Source organism: Epargyreus clarus, unplaced genomic scaffold (assembly GCF_041222505.1).
Source record: "Epargyreus clarus isolate Ecla_fem2 unplaced genomic scaffold, WU_Ecla_fem_2.2 ptg000014l, whole genome shotgun sequence".
Taxonomy (NCBI): Eukaryota; Metazoa; Arthropoda; class Insecta; order Lepidoptera; family Hesperiidae; genus Epargyreus; species Epargyreus clarus.
In genome coordinates this window covers 3,646,132-3,668,299 of record NW_027332222.1, presented here as the reverse complement: position 1 = coordinate 3,668,299, position 22,168 = coordinate 3,646,132, and the positions used below count along the sequence as shown (strand labels likewise).

Sequence of the window (22,168 nt, the reverse complement as noted above, 5' to 3'; positions counted from 1 at the left end):
TCTCCAACCAATATTTACCGGCTGTTCCAAACGGCTACAAACATTATCGTTCACTTTAAAGTATCTCAAATGCGCTCCGTTTTCCCTCCAAAATGCATAAATCTTCCGCCTGTTACTAGAGATAAAATTTTTGAACACTGTATCAACCGGTGGAAAAATTGCACAAACTGATTTTTCTAAATACTTTATACTGAAATTTAATTTATTTTCTGGGTCTGGGTGCTTTTGTATACACTTGTACGAGTATGTACACAACACATGCAAACATACTGCTGGATATGAATGTACAACGTATTATTATTTCAATATTTGTTTTTTTTTATAATATAGGAGGAGTAGCAGACGAGCAAACAGTCCACCTGATGTTAAGTGACTACTGCCGCCCATGGACATCTATAATCAACCCCAGATAGGATTAGGTATTCCCACCTGAGGTCGGCCACAGATCCGCCGCTACCCCTGAGGACTAAGCTGGAACGCCACGGAAAAGTATGTCTCCCTTACCACACCTTTCAAACCGGAACACAGCAGCGCCTAACACTGCTGTTATTAGGTAGAAATAGGTGTGGCGGTGGTGCCGCCGGAGTCCAACCACAAAGGGTTCTACCAACTTCAATTTGATTGCTGAATACATAGCAGATTCTGGTAAATTACATCTGGTATATTAATGATAAGAACTATATTTTCATAATATAGGAGTATACAAAGAAGCATGCAGTCCACCTCATGATATGTGGCCTCTGCCGCCCGCGAAAATTTTGCAATCAATGTAGAGTACATTCTACAAGATCCAATGTATCCCGTATACTATAGATAATTTCCTATCTGAAGTCGGCCACAATTGCACCGCTATCCTTAAGGTCTAAGCTGGATTGCCTTGCAAAAGTATGTCTCCCTTACCGCACCCTTGAAACGAGAACATAGGAGCACTTCAGTGTTACCCTGTAAGAGCAGTCTACTATTAGGCAGAAATAGATGTGACCGTGGTGTATTCAGAGTCGAACCACAAAGAATTCTACCATATTCATAGTGTATTTCACTACACGGAAACAATCTCGTACGTATATGAAAGTTATACATCTCAGTGATAAAGTCAGTTCCAGGTACCCATAAAATTCGTGTCGTATAAACAGAATTGCAGACATAGCTGAATTATACAAATGTTACTTGAACACGCAAATTTTTCGAGATACTCACCGAATGTACAAAAAATATTATTGCGTAACAAAACGTTGGGAATAAAATATTTTGCCGTTTGCATTATTATTTTTAAGTGAAAATATTTTTTGTTCTAGTAGATAATATTAGATGGGCGTGCAAAAGAAGTTGTTAATTAAACGGCAGGAGCTCTAACTAAGAAGGACTTTTTTGATTTTAAATAAGTAACCCGAAATATCTTCACCTAAAGTAGCAGTGATAGCCTAGTGGTTAAGAAACTCGGCCTCTCGATCGAGGAGTTCGATGTTCAAATCCCAGGCCCGCACCTCTGAATTTTCAAAGTTATGTGCGTATTAGAAATTAATTATCACTTAGTAAACGGTGAACGAAAAACCGTGAGGAATCCTGCATACCTGAGATATTTATATAAAAAAATCTCTAAGGTATGTGAAGTCTACCAATACGCACTAGACCAGCGCGGTGTACTATGGCCTAATCCTTCACATTCTGAGAGGACCCGTGCCCAGCAGTGGGACAGTAATGGGTTGCTGATGATGTATGCCTCATTCTTTGACATGGCCGATAGCCCAAACGGCTGGACAAATTTTACCATATGTGTTATCATTAGATATGTTTAAATTATAAGCGTGACATAGGCTACATTACTCCCTTGTGAGTATTTTTTCTAAACAGTTGGAAATTGTTTTTACAAAAAAAAATCCTTATCATCTATAAAGGTATAGACATACAAAAGGGAATACACTTCAATTTAATTTATTACTATAGATGTATCATTAAGGCATCCATCAATTCCAATTTCCAATAGTCATTAATGACAAATGAGTGATGGAATACCATCATGGTCTCTAGCTAGATATATTCCTACACATAATCGCACCGCTAGCGAACATAGAAAATTTGAATTATAATTATGTTACATTTCTTAATTAACTCAGAAAAATAAGTGTGTAGAATATAATATCACATTCATGTTCTAGGCACTTTGTAGAGATGTGCCGAGTCAGGTCGACTCGAGTCAGTACTCGAGTACTTACATAAACTCGCATACTCGAGTACCAATAGTGATACTCGAGTACCAGTAATACTCGAATACTGACGATACTCGTACACTACAACTACTACTCGTACAAGTAAAAACTTGATTAATTTTGTGTAGTGAGTGGTGTTTTTTTTTTTTTTGCTCTTCCGTGCTATTGGACTATGTTGTGCAAAGTACTTGAGTACTTTGTAAATACTTTGGACTCGAGTACCGACTCGATTCTTTTTTATATGAGTACTAAAGTACTCGAATACCAAAAATGGCCGACTCGGCACATCATTAGCACTTTGATATTTCTATGTTAATTAACGACCAGAAGAGATAATTAGTATTAAATTATTATTATATAATTTGTATACCTAAGTTTTAATACCTAAAACTGACGTTGCAAACGAGTGCACCTTGGCTAGTAGTCGCTGCCACCCATATCCACCTGTATGCAAGTCTGTGTGTACTGTTCTACATTCTATCTGAAGCCTATTGCAGATCCGTTACCACTTTTGAGGACTATGATAATCGCCTCATAAAGTTAGCTGGTATCTACGCCTTTCCACCCAAACGCAGAACTGCATTACGCTAAAAATAGATATGGCGCTGGTTCGACCAAAGGGGTTCAAGGAAACAATATATTTGTAATTTGTGCGAGTGCAACACGTCCATCTCTCGCCGCTACTCAAGTAGGACTGAGTCGAATCGACCAACGGATTGCAATGTCACTCTATGTCTCAATGTCAATTTATTACTCAAATGTCGGGTAGTAAAAAACATCTTATTGTAGGTGGTTACTTTAAAGATGCTTTGTGCCTAATAACATCTGTGTTAAGCGTTGTGTGGTCTGATCTGGTTTGGTTGGCGTGTGTGGTAAGGAAGATGTCTCTCTTACCACATACATTTTTCGAACCGTTCCAGCTTCAGGGATAACAGCGCATCTGTGGCCGATCTCAAGTAAGAATCTAATATTTTCTGGGGTTGATGACAGATGTCTATGGGTGGCAGTAGCCACTTATCATCAGGTGGACTGCATGCTCATCTGCTACTCCTATATTATAAAAAATACCACATAAAATATTGCGGCAAAAATGCAAATTGCTAACCTACCCTTGCAATTCCGAATCTCATTAAAATATTATCTCACTGTTTTAAATTTTACGTGGCATTTTAAATTACTTTATTCATTTCGTTTGTGCTTGAAATCTTCTTCAAGATATTCACGAAGGCGAGTTGTTTATCACTGTCTATTTACATTTTGTTTTGGTTGTACAAAGATGGATTGAGAAAGATAAGCTTACAGTAGTGCAATGTTGTTTTAATGGAGAAAAGTATTTTGTGGTGTAATTTCGTTGAACTAAGCTCTGGAGCTCTTAATCTGATTTTAAAAGACGTGGTTTTTATTCCAGTTCTTTTGTGGAAAATTAAAAGGTGGAACTTATTTATTTATTTATTATTTTTATTTAACCAAACATGAAGTGATACAAAAGGGCTTAATGCTACCAGCAAACCTTTGCTTTAACTTATCATGGACATTTTTTTTTATAATATAGGAGTAGCAAACGAGCATGCAGTCCACCTGCTGATAAGTTGCTACTGCCGCCAATGGACATCTGTAATCAACCCCAGATAGGTTTAGATATTTATACATGAGGTCGGCCACAGATGTTCCGCTACCCCTGAGGACTAAGCTGGAACGCCTTGGAAAAGTATGTCTCCTTTACCACACCCTTCAAACCAGAACACAACAGCGCCTAACACTGTTGTTATGAGAAATAGGTGTGGCGGTGGTGCCGCCGGAGTTGAACCACAAAGGGTTCTACCACCTTCAAAATAATTAGATAAAAAATACTCGTAAATCGTTTGCTCTCCACGCTTGGTAAGGGTGTTCCCTAACATGAGAAGGGTTTAGGTCATTCGCCCTATATTCAGGTTAGAAGACTACAAACTTTGAATATTACGTAGAATTGAACTGAGAATTAAATCGGTTACAAAACTACCGGGTGTTTAACTACCTTTCCTTACTATTTTTACCGTTAATGTGCAATATAATTACAATAACAATTACAAGACAAAAACATTGAATCATCATCATCATTGATCATTCATCATTGATCATTGAAAAAATATAAAAAAAATAAATGTTCATGTTAAAATGAAAAAAAATAGTTTAACCTCCTGGGACCCAGGAAAAAAAGTTGTTAGGAATTTAAATTAAATTTATCCTGACCAATATAATATTTAATAGAATTGCAGAAAAAAATATAGTAAAAAATTTAAGTCGGAAAATATAGTTTTTCTCAATGTCATATATATAACACGTGAGTTCCCAATTACAACTGTTATTTGTGTCATATATATATGACATAGAACATTAATCTTGTATTTTTATGTAAAAAAACGGTACTAAAAGACATAGATTTAAAAAAAATACTGTCTGTGTTGTGTACAATGATATCTTAATCTATAATTTTAAACAGTCACACTCAATTTAAAACATAGATTTTCACAATCACATTCGGCAGTAAACTTAACTGTCTGTTGTCTTATATATTTTTTCTAACATATATCACAGGCATCAAATAAACTTAAAATATGTTCTGTTATATAGTCACAGTACACAGATTATATACATATTTTTTAAGTAAAAATAATACTGTTTAATAAATTTTATGTACGTTCTTGTTATGACACAATTGATAACTGAACACAAAATATGGTTACAAAAAGTATAAATTGGTGATTAAAGAAAAATATTGTTTGTTGAATTATAAGAAACAATTGTTTTCTTGAAATATATATTGCATTTAATACAATTTGCTGCTATAGTTGCTGTGCATTTTGGTTTTCTGCATTTATTTTGGAGTAATGGACTAAATTATGTACTTTATGATAACGGAAACTTTCGGTTGGCATGGGTTTTATTTTAGCCTTCTATTAATATGTCTTGGTCTTGGAACTGCCAATCGAACTCGAATTTCTGCCAGATTCAGTGTAATGACAGAGTCCAGTCTGTTTATTTGTCCAACCACCATGTGAGAACTATTTTTCCTAGCTAATGATTCCAATATTCCCGTCGCTTTTTTCATTACAAAATTATCAGGTCTTAGCAATTCTGTTTTAGTTGAATAGTTATCGTTATATGAAAACCTCCTTTCAAAAAGTCTTCCAATTTTGTATTAGTGAAATAATGAACACAATAAAAATGTTGATCTGATGTAAGTATTTCGCAAATTTTGCGGACTGCCGATTCACCCTAAGTAAATCCTAAGGCTCTAGGATGGTCCCTTTCAGTAATTATAATTGAGGACCCGATAAAATATCAAAACCTGGACAACTTTCTACTTCAATATCCGAAAAATTCGAAGGACCAGAATACAAGTGATTGTTGCCGTAATGACATTGTAATGGTACGTTTTCTACGTCATCTTCATCAGTTAGGTCTAGCTTCGAGTTGTCTAGCACAGCGGATATTTCGTTATTGCGTAAACTTGTAATAAGAAACAAGAATAATATTAAAATATGAAGTCCGATAAAGAAAAACTGTTTATGTCATATAAGTATTACATTGGGACTCATTCATTCACAGTAGTAATTGGGAACTCATGTGGTACCAGTATGACATAAAACTTTCACCCGACATTTCATAATTTTTAATGTTAATTACAAGCATTGTAGAATCATATTTAGTAAAAATGATTTATTATAAACAATAAAAATACATATTGTTTTATAAAAACATCGATATTTGGACAAAAATCTCAAAATTACTTACGACGTGTTTCCGACCGTGACGCCATCGTACGCTTAAAATACACAATACAATAAAATAGTATTATCCAGTCAGCCAATCACAGTTTAAAATGGCGGACCAACATTTTATTTATTGAATAAACGTAAAAGATCTCGCAAATATAGACAGATGGTGCTGTTACATTTTTTTCTTTTCTATGTAATATATATATGACGAAAGATCCCAGGAGGTTAATGATTTTACATGCCTATAACCTGTGCAAATCGGAATGCATCGAACCCTGGACGTTTATTATGGGCAACTAATATTTATACCACTAAAAACAAACCACGCATTCATATCAGTAAATTACCATACAAAATTGTAACATCGCAGCCATTGTATATTTAAGTCCAAGAAAACGAAGTCCTTTAAAAATAGTTCTCCAAGAAAACAATTTTATAGTATTTTTTATGTAGATTCTACGAAACTTTAATGTAAAGTGCTGCGTGACTTATTAAGACTTTAATGGGCCGTTTATAATAAAGTGTCGGCCATATTTCACTTTAAATACCAACTTTAATACACTGTCGATAAAGTATCAGGTAGTCCCTACTAGTTTGATAATTGCTGGCCGTAAATTACGACTTAGTTCAAGTTCATTCTTGAATAAGTTTGTTGTGAATTAATTATGAATAATTATATTCTTGTAAATAACGTGATTCTTTATTCTGAGGAATTTAAAAACACAACATAATTACACGTGGTAAAGCAAATATACTTGAAAAAGGCGTTATATTTTAGTCTTTAGCAGTAGCTATGTATTTGTGATTAACTATACATTATAAAGTATCTACTGTATTATATTTAGAGGGTGCGGTAAGTTAGAGACGCTGACATAATATGTGGCATTTAAGCTTAGTTTTAACGTAGAAGTTCTCCAAGAAAATGTTCTTTTAATAAAGAAAAACCTAGTAATATGCTTGTGTAACAGTGATTATGGATTAACTTTATTTTAGTTCCTATATTTAAGACAAATAAAATTAATGGAATTAAAATCCAGTCTGCGGTCACCCTCACGCGTTACTGCAGACTAAATAAGAACGCTTATTGCAAGCGTGTTTATCTTTCCTTTAACAAAAATATAGCAATAAATATCATTGTAAATATGGCAGAAATGAGTACGTATTTATATTATTTATACCGTAACGCATCACTTCCATGAATGCTAAAGATCAAGTTATTATAAGTATGACTATTTATAAAAGCGTCGTATAGAGTGCGAGCTGCAAAGAATTATTTCTTGAACTTTGCAGAGCGCTGTCTATTTCTGGTCGATTTAATAGTCTCTTGACAAATCGCTGGAGTAATTTCCTATTCTTGTTCCTTCAAAGTATTTTACATGACATTTCTAAAATTTCAAAACCGCTGTTTCAACATTTCTGCTTAATTATACCAGAGTTAACCACTGCTATGATCCGCTTTGAAGTGAGTAAGAGAGACGTACCCATCAGAGGCGTTTCAATTTAGTTTTAAGCGTTAGCATTGCATCTGTGGATAATCTTAGGTAGAAATCTAATTTAATTTGAGATTGATTATAGATGTTCATGGGCGGTATTTGCCACTTACCATTAGGTAAATTGCGTGGTCATTTGCTACTAACATAATTATAACTAAAGAAAAGTTTTGATTCTTGGATTTATTTATAAGGATCTCAGGACGCTACTTTGCTCATCGGAGTTATGTTTTTTTTTGCTCCAAACTTATCTGATTCCTGTATAAATTAAAAAAAAACCTCGAACGCTGAACGAAGCCACGCTCATGAATCTCGTTTAAAATATAATCAAATATTTATTTAAGACTCGCATTTCTAGAACGGCAACCATCTCATTAGAGTTCCTTTGCCCGATAAGAAAGCAGAACTTCCCTTGGCTTGAATTTATTACATTTTAATGATAGCCCCGCGACTGAAACATGGAGATGGCGTGGCTTTGAAAGCTAAGCTTATTTCCAGTTTAGTACGAGAACTTGAAACGCTTGCACGAAAATCTGAGTAATGAATGTATGTTTTTAACGTAGTATTGTCGCACTACTGGCACGTCTCTCCTCTCAGGGTGAGGTTTAGGTTAGGTTAGGTTAGTCTACCACGCTGGCCAAGTACTAATTGATACACTTGACTATACATTGAGAACTTTTGTTTTCGAACTTAGGCTTGTATGTTTCCTCGTGTTTCCTTTACCGTTAAAGTAGGTGCTAATTAATTAAGGACCCATGCGGGACCCAACAAACACCCGAATGGAACCTCAGATAAGACTTCTACAATAGGATTGAACTAATAACAGTTCTTCAAAATGTTTTTAATTATTATAGACATAACTTTGTTGTGACCTATTTTGAAAACGCCATGCTTCAGATTAATGACTGAATTACAGAAATCATTGTTCAAACAAAACAAGTACAGCATTATTTTTAATGAAATCGCGGCAAGTAACAATTTAAATGGATTAAACACTCCCTTTTGAGGACAAAACCTTTCTAACCCGCTAAGACCTTCGTCAGAGTAAACTCAGTTAATTTCTCTAATGGACCTGTGATCGGTATCACCGCGCCGGCCGCAGACAATGAAGGGATGTCCCTTTGTTTGTCAGGTTAACCTAAAATATTCTTGACGGTACCTTATTGGTTCATTTTTCATTGGGAATGAAGCTTAATGCCTACTCTTAGAAGCCAAAATATGGCTTCTAAGAGTAGGTTCCAAAGAAATTATTATTTTTTTTAATGTATTTTGACCGTGCAGATGTTGTTTTTAGTTAAACCATTTAGTTAGGCTCTTTGTTCTTGGAACAGTGCAATCGATATGCTCCAGGTCTTTCCCAATTGTGAGAAAAGACTCGTGCCCAGCAGTGGGACATAACATGAATAACTAAAATAATTGGACACCTACTTATTAAAATAGTGTTGAAGTGGTGTTTTATATAATATAGGACTAGCAGACGAGCATGCAGTCTTGTATCAACCCCAGATAAAATTTGGTTCCAACCTGAAGTCGGCTATAGATGCGCCGCTATCCTTGAGGACAATGCCAAGCTGGAATGCCTCGGAAAAATGTATTTTTCCCTTACCACACCTTTTAAACTGGAACTGCAGAAAAAGGTGTATTCAATATAATATGACAAGGATAGTTTATTAACAGTATTGACACTTACCAATTGCTAAATCAAGGGTACTTCAAGACTCTCAATACCATTGTTTGCGTACACAAGGTGATACATAAGATACATATCGATATAGTCCATTAGGATATTAAATTAGCTTTGACGGAGGTAAGCTTTTGACATCTCTAAGTAATTAACCAACAGGTTGATGTCGTCTTGTTGAGTTGCGAGTCCATCGATATAAATAAATGAAATAAATATCTGTTTCTAATTTTGAAATATCATTTTCATGTTATAATTATCAAAAGATATTGTTTTCATTAAACTTTTTAAAAAACTATTTGGTGAAAACCGGTAAAGCTGTTTCGTAGGAGTATGGTAAATCACATTGTGACACGAGAATTTTATATATAAGATTAATTATATACAATAAAAAAGAATAATTAAAATTAAAAGAGTGGAATACTTAAAAATATACTTTATTATAATTTCAATTTCATTCAATTAGATCCAAGCCAACCGATTAAACAAACAGTTATCGTTCACCAAACACACTATCCTCGAAAGCGATTACACAAACTGGTGACTGTCAAATAATTTACGTTAGCGATTTCCGTAAGCGCTGAGCTACCGTTCGTGAGAATGGCTCGTGATGCGATAAGGAAGAGTTTAAAAAGCTTTGAATCGAATCGACTATCCGGTCCTCGATAGCGTATAAGTGGAATGAGGAAATGTGTCTTCAACGTTTCCATTGTTTAAATCTTTTGATGGTGCAATTCGTCGTTTCATCATAGAAAAGCTACATATTATGACTTGTAACTAGTTAATAATAGCAGATAAGTATGAAATTCACCTGATGGTACGTAGTCACTGCCGTCCATATACATCTGTAATCAACCTCAGGTCGTATTGAAGTCCAACCTAAGGTCGGCCACAGTTGCATTGCTGCCTCTGAGGACTAAGTTTTAACGCCTTATATAAGTAAGTTCCCCTTACCATCTAGTTTAGTAACTCATCTGTAATCGGCTTAAGGTAAGGTTATTGTTTTAGTTAGAACAGGTGACCGGTATTTATGAGCTATTGTGAAGATATAACTACGACTGACTGCTTGATTACTGGAAATTTGTATCTACACAGTATCTCTGAAATATCATAGATGCGTTGCTATGTCTATGGATTGTGTAATTTAAATATGAAAAACATTCAATCCTGATGCTCATTGTTAATGGTCACTAGTACTCATGACAATCACACTAAATTACTAGTAGGATTGAAGTCCTTCGTGATTCGTCGTCCGTAACGACTACATTGTAACGCCTTTTATTAGCAGACATATTATGTCTATATCCGGGACCAAACCATTAGCAACTAATTTATCACGCCTTTTGACATATGTGTATATCCGTAACCAAGCCATAACTAATTTATAACGCCTTGTTAGAAGACATTATGTCCTTGACCAAACCGTCTATATCAAAACACAGCGATAGACAAAACAAACCAATAGGCCATAAAGCTGTAATAACAACCAACAAAGCGGCTATCGATCAAACGTAACACTAACGTAACAGTCTAACCTGGGATTCTCGTACGTGAACCCAAGACGTTCTTATAATTTATAGCCACGCCGTTAAAAACTAATTTATAACGCCCTATTTTACAAAACATGTGTAAATCCGTAATCTTACTAAAACTAATTAATAACGCCTTGTTAGCAGGCATCATGTCCTTGACCAAACCGTTCATATCAAAACACAGCCTATCGCTGTACATGAACTGAGGACGTCCTATAATTTATAACCACACCGTTAATAACTAATTTATAACGCCCTATGTTAGCAGACATTATGTCCTTGACCAGACCATCCATATCAAAACACAGCGATAGACAAAACAAGGCAATAGGCTATAAAGCTGTAATAACAACTAACAAAGCGGCTATCGATCAAACGTAACACTAACGTAACAGTTATTCTAACCTGGGATTCTCGTACGTGAACTGAGGACGTACCTATAATTTATAGCCGGTATTTCCGTGAACGTAATCGTGATCGTGGCTCTGAGGTAAAGGAAGTGGGAACGGTTTAAAACCTCGGAACCGAAGCTATTCGTTATTCGAAAGATACTTCAAACTGATATGAAATTGGGTACTTAAGTAAATATGATGATGCGATTGAAATTTTAAAGATGAGATTTTTTCTATAATAGAATGAAGGTAGCAGTTGTCGTAGTTCTAATCTGATGTCATCATATTACTGATGTGATAGTGGTAGGTGGATAGTATATATGTGATAGTCGATAGTAGACTCTAGTTACCGTCTTCGTAACACTTTCAAGTGCGACTATATTTGAGTTTGCATAGTACACTCTTGATAACACATGTGTTGCCTAACAGGACAAGGTCCATTAAAAATTCGGGAAAAAACAACACATCAAATTATATGATATAAATATTTAGCTGAATACCTTGTTACTACAAAAAATAAATAAAACATTGACATTATCCTCAAATCTACAAAAAGCCGTACCAGCTAACAATTTCCATCGCCCGAATTGAAAAAACATTTATTCGTTTGCCCTTATATCGGTAAAAACGACGTTCCAGCTATTATGGAGCCATTGGATTTGAACCCGCATTAAACGAAGCCAATCAAAATGAAACAGCTGATTTGAATTTGTATGGAGCTTGACGAACAGATAAACGCTCCGATAACTTTCGTAATGCTTATTACACATTCTTTTTCATTTCAAACGCTCAATGGGAGCCTTGTCTTTTGTATATCGCTTGTATACAAATTATATTTAAATTACGAAGATAATCTTCATGCTAAAATTGAAACATTGTTACTTAATTGTAAAAGTACTTTATTATGAAGTTAATTTGTATTTGCAGCGTAGTTTTTGTTAAAATATTATTAAGCTTTATCGCTCAATTCCCAAGTTGTTTAGCCGAGAAAAAGTGATCCGTGTTTTAATTTATCTCTTTCTTTCGCAGATGTTAAATGAAATCGTGATGGAAGACTGAAAATGAGCAACAAAATGGATCCACCGACTATTGTCTACCACATTTACGAAATAAGATGAACGCCCTACAAACGAAAATGAAATTGGACGGCACAGAACCTAAATGCAATGCTTCCAACAATGAATGAGCAAGATACTCTTGGAGCCACTTTAGCAAACGATTTTGGAACGAATGATTTTAATACGTGGGATGCTACTGTCAATTATACAGTAAGAGATGAAGATTTAACTGATATAATTAATGACACCGAAAGAAATGTTGCTATATTTATCGAAGACGACGGTTATAACAATTGGTGGGCGCTGGTAGCTTCAGTGTTAGTTTTGTGTACTGCAGCTGGAAATGTTCTGGTGTGTCTTGCTATATACTTGGAGAGAAGATTGCAGAATGTAACAAACTATTTCTTGATGTCCCTCGCAATAACGGATCTGTTGGTAGCAGTCTTAGTGATGCCGCTTGGAATATTGACGTTGGTTAGAGGTAAGAATTTTTTATTCACTTTTATATACATTTAAGAAATATCACTAATAAGATTTAAGAAATTCATTTAAGAAATATCACTAATAAATAATTGTTATAATTTTATTCTCTAACACAAGTTAGTTCACTCTTGTTGGTGTTGTTAAAATCACTTTATAATAAAGCAGCGTTTATTAACGAAGTAATGAAATCGAAAATCAATTTAGTCTTACAAAGATTATAAGCTGTAAGTTTAAAACAAACTATTTGTTAGTGAAATTTGTTACTTAAAAATCGGAAAACTTAGTTCATCATAATAAAATAACGATAAGTTTGTATTATATTATGTTCTATCTTAAATTGCTCCTATATCAATAGCATTCATTTTGACCTCCACATAGACTTCAAGAATATATTTTCATCTATTTACCCCTAGGTTTCGAAGCGTCTATTTGAAAGTCATTAACGCTAGCTTTGAAAACATCATTAAGAAACCTACATACCTGAAATCTTTCCATAATGTTTTAAAAGATGCGGGAAGATCTCCAAGCGACTCCTCACCCTTGTGATGATCTATGACTGTTGTTCCCAACCAGGGGGGCGCGCCGCCTAAAGGGCACAGAGATGTCAAATACGCTTTATTTTAGATTGCTTTGTTGCTGCAATTATTGTTGGCGATCCAGTTACATCACGAGACATTGTCGTTCAGCAAAGAAGTAATATCTTGCATCGTGTAAACGAGACGTAACACATCGTTTGTACGATGTGTTACAATTTTCAATCATTTATTGGCAGGGGCAAATAAAGTTCAACTAAATTACACGTCATTTTTGTAATCGAAATGAATTCATTACTGTTGTGAAATGAAATAATGTTTTTCCTTTTCAAATATAAAACAAAAAAAATGTTCTTCATCTTTTAATCCCCAAACGAAATGTTACAAAAAACGAAGCCATCTGGTGGCGAAACGGAGTTCGCCGGGTTTGCTAATTTAGAAATAAAAATAATTTAACCTCCAAATGAAATACTAAAATGTCTGTTGATATATGATTATGTTTATCCAATGATAATAATGATGATGATTGTAACGATTAATATATGTATTACAAGTAATACATGTATGACAAGTATATGTTATTAATGAATCAAAAAATTCGCTCTACATAATTTGCACTTTTAAATTGCACTACTGTGTGCTCTAGTACTCGAAACGTTTCAATTTGAGTAGGAAAGAGTATAAAGAGTATATTGTAAGTAGATTATAATATAACGGACCAGATGCTTTCATAATACGTCGTCTGATAAAATAAAAAAGAAAAATGTAGAAATTCAATGTTTTTGCCATTTTCACATAAACCTCAAATTACTTGAAAATATTACGAGCAGCAGTTAGATAGATATTACAGCTATTAGTCATCATTTGCTTTAACGGTGGAGGGAAATAGGTCTTAAAGGTGTATGAAGTCTTATTAGACTTTAGACTAGGTCGTAACCAAGACACATGGCCACAGACCACAAAGGGTCCTTAAATTAATTAAAGAGAAGACCACACAAACTTGTGGTCAGAAGTTATTTAGACGTGTCATTTCGTGATCACCCAATGGTACACCCATGCTCATGACATGGTTTCCGTTGTTATTTTTTTTTTGCTCGCCGCGCCATTTCATTACACGTTAAGGCATGAGCGAACTAGCTTCCTAGTCCGAGTATAAGTACCTAGTCCACACCGAATTGTACTAATGAGACTTTATGGGACTAGGTGGAACCGGTTTCTGGATCACGTATTTTTAAATACTAGGAACAGGCATACCTAGTCCCAAATTTACCTAGTACAACCCATCTCTACCACCTTCCAACCAGGAAAGAAGAAAGCGAGTCTTTTTCTATATACAACGTCGACAAGCAAATAATTCGCTTCTGGTTTAACAAATTACTTCACAGTTGCTTTTAATTAGTTTACTCTTAGAGGTGAGTTTGCCGGCAAGGTAAATAGCTGAACCACTCATACTGCAAGAAGTGGAATTTACGTTAAAATAGCGCTATACAAGAATGAAATAACAAAAAAGTTACTACTTCGCTCTTAACTTACTTAAGTTGCTTACTTTGTAGCTCATAGTTAAAGTACTAAAGTTGTTTACGTGGTTTCTTTTTTTTTTCAATTTGGATTCATTTAATTCGTCAGTCACTCCAATCAATAAAAATTATCGTTATTATCAAACATAAAAATAATCAAATATAACAATGACAACAATAATAAAAGTCATCATTTTTATTAGTAATAATCATTCGTGTCAAACAAAAATCATCAACTCTTATTCTACTCAAAAATAAACGATTGGCAAATAACTTAGTAGTTATGTTAACAAAATGTTCATACACTTGATATATAGCTCATTTTTCTTGGATATACTCTTCTATTTAAAATATTATACGATTATCCAATCTTAATCAAAAATATTAAAAGTTTATTTAAAAATTCTCATTTAAAGAGAACTTATATTAATTGATATGGATGATGCGCACGAGGAATTAACAAACTAACTAACAGTATAAAACTGTATAAAACAATCAGTACTTTTGTTAGTGTTGTAAATAAGTTAAAGCGTAACGAACTAATTACCTCGTTGTTTTTGAAAACAGAACTCCGACGTACATTGGAAAGTTAAATGGTAACTGTAGGTAAAGGATTTGTTAGTTGCTTGTTTTAGTTACTGTTGGTAAGTAAAGATTGGATTAAATTCTCTTCAAGGTCATAGATGACCAAGTTTCTTCATTTCTACCTGTAAAGGTCCAAGACAAAGGTATAGCACCCTTTTTGGTTCAAATAAGGCGATTCACCTATGGAGGTAGCATTGCCACACTGCCGTCTGCCTAATAACAGCAGTGTTAAGCGCTGGTGTATTCTGGTTTGAAGGGTGTGGGAAGAGAGATACTTATCTCAGGCGATCCAACTTGGTCCTCAGAGGTAGTAAAAAAAATCGAAATATAGTATATACATAATATATGTGTAATAACTGTGTTCTAGCAAATAAAGAATTTGAATTAGAATTTGAACGCATTTGTGGCCAACCACAGATAAGACTAATTTTACCTGGAAGTGGTTATAGATGTCCATGGACAGTGGTGGCAGAAACATTTTCTATCAGGTGTACTGCATACTCGTTTAGTACACTAATTTCCTCGTATTAAAATATGTATAAATATAGATCTACGCTTAGGTATAAGTTTGTAAGGTTCTTAGGTAAACAAAACCAATGGAATTACTGATATCAATTTACCAAGAGATGTATCAAATTATTATTTCCCTCATTGTAACTATAGTCAAGGTTTAAAAATTCTGCCTATTAATATATTTTTAAATACTTAACTCACAGTTACAATCTTAAGTACCATTTTATGGCTCGAAGCCAACTGTAGTTCACGGAAATTAATAAATATCATAAGGTGACTTTCTAAATCTATTATAAGCACGGATTTGTCCATTATCAATACTACTGATATTGCAACCGGCCTTTTGCCCATTCAAGCAGTTTAAATAGCTTTTACCATATACTCGCATGTACAGACGACTTACGTAATCGATTTACTGACCGGACACACTGGTTCCGGGTTCGGTCCTCGGCCAGGAAGTCATCATGATCACCTTAGATTTATGTACTATTGATCATGTAGCTTTGCTCAAGATGTTTTACTTCACTGTTATAGCAATAGCAAGTGATAATAATTAGCTAATATTACTTTTAAGCATATAACATTAAAAAAACAAAAGTGCTTGTTCGAACCTCGATCTCATTGATTAAATCAAGTTTCAACCTCTAAGCTATTACTATATTAACTGACCATAAGTGACCAATTACGGACCACGCTTGATTTCTACTAAAAAGACGAATTCTGATACAAAGAATGAACTTTCCAAATGTCATCTTTAAAAGGTACTTAGTGACTGCCCGAACAAGAATGAAATATTGCCGCGGAAAAATGAACGAAGGCTTTCAATTCCATTGATTTCTGGGACAATAGCCGTCCCAGGGGCTTTTCGGTAGACGGCTCAAATTTTCCCCAGAAGCGGAACTTGCCGGAAAATCGGAAAGCGTTAGCAATTGTAACATGTAACAACTTTCTTATTGTATCAATTTATTTTAATCCTAATACTTAATGTGTTTTGCCATTATAAAAGGTAACTAAATTGCCCAAAGTTATGCCATTTATTTTCAAATTTTACATCATGAGCCTTTTTTGTGATTCCTCCAAACTTCATCTTCGTCAATATCTTCATTACTGAAGGTCGTGCCCGTTTTGGTAGGCCTTGGTGGATGACCTGTTGAGCTGCCTCTATGACACCATATCTTTGGCTTGTCTTCAGCTCTTACTGTCATATAATACGTGTATCTTTTATAGAGTCAGACCATCAGCATCAGTGATTCGCCTATAGGCCTTACCTTACCAAAAAGGTCATTTATGACAAAATACACAATTAACAAAATAAACTAATTATTCTTGAGACAAAACAAACATTATTGAGAGTCTATAATTAATGAAGAATCACAATCTTCCCGAGATAGTATTATTGGCGGAAAATGGCACCAGAGAATCCATTAGCTCTCAGAACAAATAGATTAATTTGCAATTAAATTTCACAAGGACTGCAGATAAATGAGACTTGGTATTGCTATAGACCGAACTCGTTACGCAACTTCTAATTGTTATGGACAACTATACAATAGTACCTTTTGGGATTACTCACATTTTCTAAGCCCTCTGTGGCCCCTTCGGAGACATCACCGCCGCACCAATTTCTGATTTATAACAGCATTTTTAACTGTTCTGGTTTGAAGGCATCATCATCATTATCAACAACTGTCCCACTGCTGGGCACGGAACTCCTCTCATAATGAGAAGGATTAGGCCATAGTCAACCGTGCTGGCCAAGTGCGTATTGGTAGACTTCACATACCTTTGAGTTTTTTTTATAAATCTCTCAGGTATACAGGTTTCCTCACGATGTTTTTCTTCACCGTTTAGCAAGTGATAATTAATTTCTAATACGCACATAACTTTGAAAAATCAGAGGATTTGAACCTCAGACCCCTCGATCGAGAGGCCGAATTTCTTAACCACTAGGCTATCACAGCATCTCTATCTGTTTGAAGGCGTTACAACTAAATTCTCGGACTTCTCTTATCCTGTCTGGAGTTGGTAATAGATGTTAGTGGCACTGTTAGCACTTAGTATCAGGTAGACTGAACGCTTATTTTCTTCTATTTGGATCATATTCCATTTTATTATTATCAATTTTGCCTGCGTCTTATATACGAGAAGTAGTATCTCTTCTTCTATTAATAATTATACATGCAACATGATTATAATTTTAAAGAAGACCGACTTAGAAATATTTCAATCAACCTACTAAACAGGCCTAACTGCGATTCACAATGCGGTCCCTAGCGAAAAGATGTAAGAAACCCCTGAGCTAATTCAGCAAACCCTTAGGCCAATCATCGTTCACCTGAACTGGAATTGAGTTAGCGATTGTTACGATCTTCCCTAACAAAGTTATTTAAGCGTTCATTAGAAATTTGATTGTCTTTGCAAGTCGGAACAAGGTTTGTGCGTCCCGTTGTTTCCACATTCAATAAATAGATGAATTGCTTTGTTTGGGCCCGTGATTCTTTGTTTGACTGAGTAAGGAGATGAGGAGATAGTAATTGGAAAGCAAAATACGTAACATTCAATCCGGACCAGGTCTTTGAAGTACTTGTTCTTAATGAGGTAATTGATAGTGCTTTATGAAGCTTAATGAGGTTAACAGAATCTAGGTTGCTAGAGATCTATTTTTGTTCATAAGTCAATGCACAAATTTAGAAGAATATTACATATGACATCAGACGGGCTATTGGGGCTTTTCAAAAATATCTAAATTGAGCTTTCTTTCAAAGTGTTTATTCAATTCGGCAAACTACGGTTAGCCTATTAAATTTATTGACTACGTCAAAAGTATGGGGTTCTTATATATTTTTTGACAAGAAACAAATATTGATATATAGCGACTAAATATGACGCCAGGGTACGTATTTGTGACGCTTTCTATACTTACTATACTAAATTATTATAAACAAAACCATCAGAGTACTGTTTGTTTATGGGTCAAATTTAATAAGATAGTAGATACCCAATAGTAAATTGAATTCAGAAAACAAACGTTCTGACTTCAGAAATCGCTTAATGAGCAGAAACGGATAATTTGTTCCGATAAGGAAGTGTCGTATTCAAGTAATATAAATTTATGGGTCTCCAAGAAGCTTACGTGTAATTTAATTCGATGTCGGCCCGACAATTAGGATTCCCGGTGATAGATGAATGCTTGTCGAAAAAGTTCCGCAGTTTGTTTATCGGTTGCGAAAGGGCAAACTTTCTGGCTGATGAAACAGTAATGGGCTACATTCTGCCGTCTCATACTTCGCCTTGAACTTAATGTTGAATGATGAAGGTGATGATATTAAAAATGGTATTGTGAAAGGGGAATTCTGATTAGGATTAACTGCAGAAATGCCAAGTGCAAATCTTTGTTTCTAGTAGTATTAATAGTAGTACTGCTAGTACTACTAGTACTACTGCTAGTAGTGCCAAAGTCATTATGTATCTTTATGATGATAATGTGTATGATGATAATGTATATGATGATTTTATTGAATATTTTATATTCTCACGTTGTTACACATTCAAAACTAGATTCATATTTAGATATGCATATGTGAATCAAACTCGAAATCCTCCGAATATCAGTTGAGCATCAAGCCATACGGATCAACTTCCTTTTGAAATACATCGGTTCTTTTATAAAGTTTATCATTGTCGTTGATATCTGTGACCAATTTCAATAGTAGTCCCTCAATTCTTTTATAAAGATTATCATCCTCTTTGACATATACAATTATACATGTCATAGATAGACCAAATTAAATTAGAAGTCCAGGAGTACAAGATCCTTTTGCGTAAAACCCAGCAAAAATACAGAACCATCAATTCAGTACTATTTTAGCAGCATCATCGCATTTTAATTAGTCATCCAGCATGCCTATCTGATAGTGTAGAGCCTCCCAGTGGCTCTTGTCTGAAGAGCGTTGAATATTCAAAAACCTCTCGCCTCAATCATGTCGATCGAATCGTTTTTTGTGATTAAATCGTTTCGTCAATTTGTTAGACCGATCACCTAACTTTGATTGTTTAATTGCCTGGAGAGTTTTTGTAAATTTTATGAATTTCGAAAAAAATATTTAATATTTTGACTTTGGGAACTAAGTTCAATGACGTATTATGTACTTATACCAATGTATGAAAAAATATAATTAGGATGTTTTTTTTATTTAAAAAAAAGGAATTCAAATGGCACGTATTAAAAATAGTTTCTTACATTTCAACTATCTACCAGTATCTTAGATAGTCTTTTTCTATGGAAAAGAAACGGTGTAAACAATAATTGCAATAAATTATGGCAGATAAATTGGAAATAATAATAGAATTCAATTTGTTAAAATTAAAAGCCACTGAGGCATATTGACGTAATTCTGGGAAATAGCAACAAATACGATTGATTTAAAGTAAAATTATTTCTTTTTTGCAATCGGATAAAACTTTTTTAGGCAGCAGAAACCATTTTACATCCATAATAAACGAATTTGATTTGATTTGATTTGATTTGGGATATATGCTTCACTGCTTCCTTTACATATATATGTACAGTCAGCTTCAAAAATAGATAATTTCAAAAATACCTAATACACCCAAGCGTTTATAAATATTTGAACACCTCTAGGATGATGCTTAGATAAAGCATCAAAATTAGACACTATCGCGTCAAAGGAGCCGAATAACCGTATACATAAAATAGGTAACATCACTATTATGATATGTCATTGTTCAACTACTTTTGACACTGTAGTGTTCATTTACTTTTGAAACTTTATGACGTTTATCTAATAATGGTGCTAGTTGTGTTCAGCTACTTATAAACCTTAATATGTTCATCTAGTTTTGGAGCTGGCTGTACATACAAAGTATACGCATTAGGAGTTCTCTATATTTAGCTTCCCTCGCAACTTTATTGAAATAGCCTTTACAAAGCCGATTTCTCTAACAAGTCGGTGTAAGTAGCTTCGTCCTTACGCGGAATTAGGCGACCTTTTTGATACTTAGCGGAACGCTCCCTTTAGTTACCTTAAGTCGTTAATGAGGAGGGTCATAAAGAATGTAACAATGTTTGATGACACACTAACGTCCTGTGCCTTTGTTGACCTTTAGAAGGCATTTCTGGAGGATTAAGGGACGTAACACACGAGCGATAGTTCGTGTCGGTGAACGTTGCTGTGCTGATGGTCTCTGCCGATGAATGTTGTCGAAAGTTCTCAACTACCATTGCCGATTATTTATTGTAACACTAACAGAAAGAGTTGTTGATTTTGGAATGTTTCACATTGGATTCGACAGACTTCGCTATTATCGCAGTTTCAAATATTCTATCTATTTTTCAAACCCGTAAGTGATAAGGGTCGTTCACTCTTAACATTTTTTTTTAGTATATGGCAACACAACGTTTGCCGGGTCAGTAAGTATATTATATACATATATTATACATACATTTTGTAGGCGTAATACGTCACTCATGTAGGTACCTATTAGCTCCCTAAATATATTGCCGACTACTCCGTCTGATAAACGAATACTCCATCTGATAAATTAACTTCATACGAGCATAATGTAATGTTATGATAAGTCAATTGCCATTTTTCAAAACTGATAATGATACTAGATATAGCGATCGAGCACGCCATCCACCTGTACCCTTACCATGAGTTTTTACGTTTTGTCAAATATGACTGTTTTGGTATTTGTTTACGTATTTGCCCATACTATTTCCAATACCTAGCGGATTGTATCAGAACTATAGTGTCAGTAACGTAATTAACTGTCTAAATTGACAAAATTGCGCTTTATGATTTGTCTCTCTTTTTTGCAAACATTTTACTCAGTCTACTGAAGCAAACGGAACATAATAATGGATTGAGTAAACGTAACGTAAAATTATGGGATGTTTTGAAAACTCATGGTAAGGGTACTGATGATAACTGTTCACTGTTGCCCATGGACATTGCACATCTGTAATGGACCCCAAGTAATATACGAGTCCTATCTAAGATCGCAGATAATTTGGAACGCTTCGGTATGTCTTCTTTACCACACCCCTAAACAGGAACACAGCAACTAAACACTGATGTTATGAGGCAGAAATAGGCGGTGAAGTCTCCCAAACCGAACCACATACAAACTTATAGTCTTGAGGCATATTTTCTTTAATTCAAACGTTCTTATCTTACACTAATAATTTATTGTTCGCTATCACCTAATGAGGACTAAGGGTAGATAAAAAGCGTAGTTTGTGTGTTTTGGGTGCGATCGTAAAAAGGTCGTGAAATACAAACGGCCATTAGTGTCCGGTTACGTTATTTCCATTATGTGCTTAAATGCCACGAGAGGAAAGTTTTGGGAGACGATATAACGTAGTTAAGTAGATATAGTTATTAAATATCAGAACA

The 22,168-nt window shown here is 34.6% G+C and overlaps 1 protein-coding gene across 1 annotated transcript in view; it reads left to right on the top strand.

Annotated features, from left to right (window-relative positions):
- 5-HT2B (5-hydroxytryptamine receptor 2B) overlaps positions 1 to 22,168 on the top strand; it is a 114,456-nt gene that overhangs the window by 52,766 nt on the left and 39,522 nt on the right. Inside the window, exon 2 of the mRNA XM_073079522.1 lies at positions 12,090 to 12,599. Coding sequence (XP_072935623.1) covers positions 12,227 to 12,599 — 373 coding nt within the window. The 5' untranslated portion in view covers positions 12,090 to 12,226. The remainder of the gene's footprint in view (positions 1 to 12,089; positions 12,600 to 22,168) is intronic.